Source organism: Orycteropus afer, unplaced genomic scaffold (genome assembly GCF_000298275.1).
Source record: "Orycteropus afer afer isolate SDZICR_OR568_19922 unplaced genomic scaffold, OryAfe1.0 scaffold00587, whole genome shotgun sequence".
NCBI classification, from domain to species: Eukaryota; Metazoa; Chordata; class Mammalia; order Tubulidentata; family Orycteropodidae; genus Orycteropus; species Orycteropus afer.
The window spans coordinates 1,419,410-1,425,020 of NW_006922174.1; the positions used below are offsets into that span (position 1 = coordinate 1,419,410).

General features: G+C 47.9%; 1 protein-coding gene across 1 annotated transcript in view; it reads left to right on the top strand.

Moving 5' to 3' along the window:
- Window positions 1-290: 290 nt before the first annotated feature.
- Window positions 291-5,611, top strand: part of CERK (ceramide kinase) — a 28,507-nt gene continuing 23,186 nt past the window's right edge. The window contains exons 1-2 of the mRNA XM_007956240.2: window positions 291-402; window positions 1,661-1,783. Of these exons, the coding sequence (XP_007954431.2) occupies window positions 378-402; window positions 1,661-1,783 (148 nt within the window). The 5' untranslated portion in view covers window positions 291-377. The remainder of the gene's footprint in view (window positions 403-1,660; window positions 1,784-5,611) is intronic.

Consider the following 5,611-nt stretch of genomic DNA (forward strand, 5'->3'; position numbering starts at 1 on the left):
CACGTCCCCTGTTCAGCGCAGTAGCTGCTGTCAGAGCCAGCACGCGCTGGTGGAACGGAAGGACATACTGCTTGACAAGTGGCAGCGTACATTTGGTGACTCACACTTGAGTTTCCCATATTCGTTTTGCTCTGAATTTTAAAATGACATACGACCTTACTTTCTGCGTGTGGATTTTTAAGGAGACTATTAGCACAGTATCCTCAGTGCTGTGGGTTGGGTTCTGTAATGGGCCCTGAGATGACGTCTCTGCGGAATTCATGACGTAAGAGTGTGGTGTCCTTTCAGATGTCTGCTCCGTGCCCATCTCTGAGATCATCACCGTCGAAGAAGCCAACGTTAATGGGAAACATTGCCCCCGTGGAAAATGGCAGAAAATGGAAAAGCCTCATGGTTTTACAGGTAATAAACGCTGAACGTCCCCCACAGTGGTCCCTCGGTGCCCCACGGATTGCGGGAGAGGGAAATTTTTTATCACTTAGTAGACAGACTCCACATTTTCCTGACTTACCGTTAGCAGAGACCTCCCGAGATCCGCTTCCCCGAGATCGGCCGTTGGTGAACGTGTTGGGTGTTGCTCGTGTTTCTTTTCTTCACTTTCTCGTCCCCTGTATTTAACGTCCACGGAGCAATTGCCGCTGGCTTTGTTTACAGTGTCCGTGGTGTGGCTCATTTCCCGTGGGTCTCCCTCTGCACTTAATGTGGTTGTTGCCCTGCGTTTATCTTTGTTTCATCCCATCATTGTGACTTTGTTAGAGGCAATGTTCATTTGGGTTTATTCACGTTTTGACAAGTATAGTGTTTTCCAGATTTCTTTTTCTTATTTTTTGTTCCCTGCTGTTTAACTGGCACCTCTGGTGGCGTAGTACCTAAGGCATTTGACTGCGTACCAGAAGGCTGATGGTTCAAACCCACCAGCCGCTCCTCAGAAGGAAGATAGGGCCATTTAACGATGATGTTCCTAGATTCGTTCCTTTATATTTATGCTGCTTGCTTTGGTGGCACAGTGCCTAAAGTATTAGACTGCACACCAGAAGGTTGGCGGTTCAAACCCACCAGCCACTCCACAGAAGGAAGATTGGGCAATCAACTTCCATAAAGATTTACCACCTCAGAAACAGGGGGGGTCACTATGAATGTGAGTTATTTGTCCTGCTTGGGCTTTGGAGGGATTCTTTTTTTTTTTTTTTAATAAGAATTGGGGGAAAAATTTACAGAGTAAATTCACTTTTCATACAGCAGTTCACATATACTTTGTCTCATGTCATTGACCAAAATTTACAATGCAGCAGCTCCCCTCCCACTTCCTCCCCATAATTACCTTGGAGGGATTCTTAAGTCTGTTGATAAGTGTTTCTTTTTTTTTTCAGGGTACAAGATGTCCCATTTATTTATTGATTTTTAAATTTTTACTGTGATGTGGGTGAAAATTTATAGAACAAATTCATCTTTGCTTCATTAAAAAAAAAAAAAAAGGCTAAAAGATGGGAGAAACAGAATCTTTTTTCTGACATGTAATCTGTAATAGTAACCTTGGAAGTTACCAGCTAGTTAGAAGAAACGAGAGCAGCTGGGAAGTGTCTAGTTACGTGGAAGGAGCACGCATCTGAAGCACGCTCACGACTCCGTGCTCACGCCACGTGTGTTTGTTTCCGCGCAGTGCACTGTGTGAAGCGAGCTCGGCGTCACCGCTGGAAGTGGGCCCAGGTGACTTTCTGGTGTCCTGAAGAGCAGCTGTGCACCCTGTGGCTGCAGACCCTCAGAGAGCTGCTCGGGAGGCTGAGTAAGTGTGTGTGTGTGTGTGTGTGTGCGCGCGCACGGTCACAGGAGCGGCCGTCGCTGCCATGTCTGTGCGCCCGGCCCCTTTCCGTGTAGAACTTGTTCTAACTGGGGCACGTTTGATAAGTCAGTTCCAATTTTCTTTGTAACTAATTAGAGGGGCCAGAGCATCTAGGTCGGACAAACCATTACCACACTCAGCTGCTGATGAAAGGTCGGAGGTTGGAGGTGGCTCCCAGGAAAGGCCTGGCGATCTCCTTACAGACCAGTCCTTGAAACCCGACAGCTCTGCCCACGCACCGTGACTCGGAGCTGACTCAGTGCCGTCTGTGTTCTGTTTTGTTTTGCTGTTTTAATTGAGAGGCCCAGCATAGTGTGGGGGGAAGGGCGTCTGTTTCCAGAGTCAGGACACTGACATTGTCCGCCCCCACACCTTGCTACCTGGGAGACCTCTAGCAGTCGGTTAGCCTTCAGAGCCTCAGTTTCTTTTACTGAAGTTCTGGGATAGAAATACCTGCCGTCAAGGTGATGGGCCGATTAATGCAGGTGAGTGGAGGACTGCACCTTTTGTGCACCTGGGATGTGTCTGTACATCTGAGACGTAGCAGAACCTAAGAATGGTTATCGGTCACTACAAGTCAGCCTGCCACACTTAAAAACACGGTAGACGGCCATTCATTTTCTACCTACAAACCCATTTCTTGTCTGGTTATAATCTTAATACACAGTCCTGACAATTCAGGTACAAATTCAGCCACAGACTACAAACAGCATGTGTTTTTGGTTGGTTTTGATTCTTCCTGGATTAGTCGGATATCCAGATCGAGAGAGGGAACCGCTATTATTTGAACAAGGCATCTCCCTGCAGGGAGGTAAGTGTGTCAAGGATGTGTGTGGATGAGGTGCAGGGGCTTCGGATGAACATCCTGGCTTGAGGAAGCCCATCTTGGGGTTGTTGTCCAGGTTCCAGGACTTGGTCTCTGCATCTTGCTGTCTTGTCCTGGGTGACGCAGTCCTCTCTGCAAGTCCACATTGACGTCTCCTCCCATCTCAAACCTGTGCGAGCTCTGGGCCAATGCCTGTCCACCAGCATTTCTGAAGTAGTCGGGTCAGGAAGCGGCTTCCGTTTCTTCTCCTTCTTAGATGCCTCCACCCTCTCCCTGCCCTTCCCTCCTGTCTGCCTGTTTGTTTTCACAAGACTGGATGGAGTCTTTGGTTCAAGGAGTGATTCTGTAGCCAGGACTCCAGAGGACACCCTCTGACCACTGCCTCCCCCAGAGCCCATTGTGCACATTGTTGTCAGTGGCCAGGGAGTTGGCTCCACTTGTGACCCCATGGACAACAGAACAAAGCACTGCCTGGTTCTGTCCTACCCTCTGGATCAGTGATAGGCCACGTCCACAACACATGAGCTGTGTTCTCTGTGGTCCGTGCACGTCTCATAGGCTGACGTTCAGGAGTAGGTGCCCAGCCCTTTCTTCTGGGCCTTAGCCTGGAAGTGCCACTGACACCTGCCACCGTGGGTGACCTGCTGGTGCTTGAAACACCAGGCCTAGCCTCCCACCTCACAGCAACACACACGCCACCCCAGCAGGACGAGGTGCCCGATGGTGCTGGTGATACACATTACGCATATGTCACATGGAACCACGATGTGGTTCTGTGGCCTCATGCTCTTAGTCTCCACCCTCGTTCTGCTGTGTGTCAGGGCTTTATTGGGGGTGACGGGGGGACAGTGAAGTGCTCCATGTCCTGCACGCACACCCGGGTGATTGTCACAGCCGAGTGTGCTCGGAGAACCAGCACCCAGCTCGAGAGACAACACGCTCAAGCCCCAGAAGTCTCCCCCCACCACTACCCATAAAGGGGAGCCACTACCCTGACTCCTAATATCTGGGGTCGCCTTTGTCATCTGTGTGAGTGGAATCAGAACACGTGGATCCTTCTGTGTGTGGCCCTCTTTGGTCAACATTATGTTCGTGAAATTTATCCACAAGTGGCCCAAAGCAATGTGTGGTTGGGCGTGGTCATGCCAATGGCTGTGCAGAATTCTGTATTTCATGATGTGAGTTTAAACCCAAAACCAAACTCACTGCCATTGAGTCAATTCCGACTCACAGCGACCCCATTGGGTTTCCAAGTCTGTAGGTATTCATGGGTGCTACAACCTCATCTTTCTTCCACTGAGTGGCTGGTGGGTTCCAACCACACACCTTTTGGTTTGCAGCCAAATGCCTTAACCATTGCACCACCAGAGTTCCTGGTGTGAGTCTGTTTTACCGTCGATGGCCATTCTGATGGCTTCCTGATTTGTGTTCTCATGAATAACCCTGCTGCAGAGACCGTAGTAGGTGTTGTCTGGCAAACACGGGTTTGCAGTTCTCGTGGGCCTGCACCTGGGGATGGAATTGATGGGACGCAGACCATACATATCTTGCACTTGAGTCGAGGCTGCCAGCTGGTTTTCCAAAGCGGCAGTGCCGCCCAGCACTCCCACCAGCTGGCTGCTCCCTGCCGTGAGCACCTTTGGGACTGCAGCTGTTCTGGTGGGTGTTTGCATTTCCCTGATGGCTAACGAGGTCGAGAGACGCGCTCACATGCTGATGGGTCCCTCGACATCCTCTTTGTGAGATGTCTGATCACGTCTCCTGCCTGTGTTTCTGTTGGGCTTTCTCTTTTCCCATCTGCAGAACTCTGCGTGTTGTGGGTCCGAATCTTTGACTGCAGTTAGGAGTTGCAGGTATCTTTTCCCGTTTCGTGCATGCCTTTCATTCTCCTATTGGTGCCTTTTGATGAACAGAGGTTCTTCATTTTAACATGGTCCCATCAATCTTAGTGTTTTTTTAACTTCAGGGTTCGGCTGCATCCTATTGAAGACACACCTTTGTCACAGAGCTCTTCCCCTTTGTCCCCTCAAAGCTTTCTTGCCTGACCTTTCACCTTTAGATCTAGATACTGTTTGGGGCTGATTTTTGTACAGTGGTGGAAGGTAAGGGGCCGGGGTTCATTTCTTAACAAAATAGATACTGGATTATATATATAGATACCAGATTGTATATACAGATACCGGATTGTGTATACAGATACCGGATTGTATATTACAGATACCAGATTGTATATTATAGATACCGGATTGTGTATGCAGATACCAGATTGTGTATACAGATACCGGATTGTATATTACAGATACCGGATTGTGTATACAGATACCAGATTGTGTATACAGATACCAGATTATATATTACAGATACCGGATTGTATATTACAGATACCGGATTGTATACACAGATACCGGATTGTGTACACAGATACCGGATTGTATATACAGATATCGGATTGTATATTACAGATACCGGATTGTATATTAAAGATACCGGATTGTATATTACAGATACCGGATTGTATACACAGATACCGGATTGTGTACACAGATACCGGATTGTGTATACAGATACCGGATTGTGTATATAGATACCGGATTGTGTATACAGATACCGGATTGTATGTACAGATACTGGATTGACCCAGTGCCATTTATTGAGAAGACCATCTTTCCCCTTCTGGACTGTAGTGCCACTATTCTGGTTTTCACTTGTTTATTGTTTGTATATATAAAAAGGTTTGTGTGTTCAGCTTGCTTCCAGTGACCTTACTAGATGCACTTGTTGATTCCAGTAGTTTGATGGTTCATTTGGATTTTCTACAAACACCCATCTTACATCTGTGAATAATCACAGTTGTATTTCTTCCCCTCCCATTCTTACGTATGCCTTTAACTTCTTTCTCTCGTGGTGTGGACCCCAGTGCAGCAGTGACAGGAGGGACCTTTGTC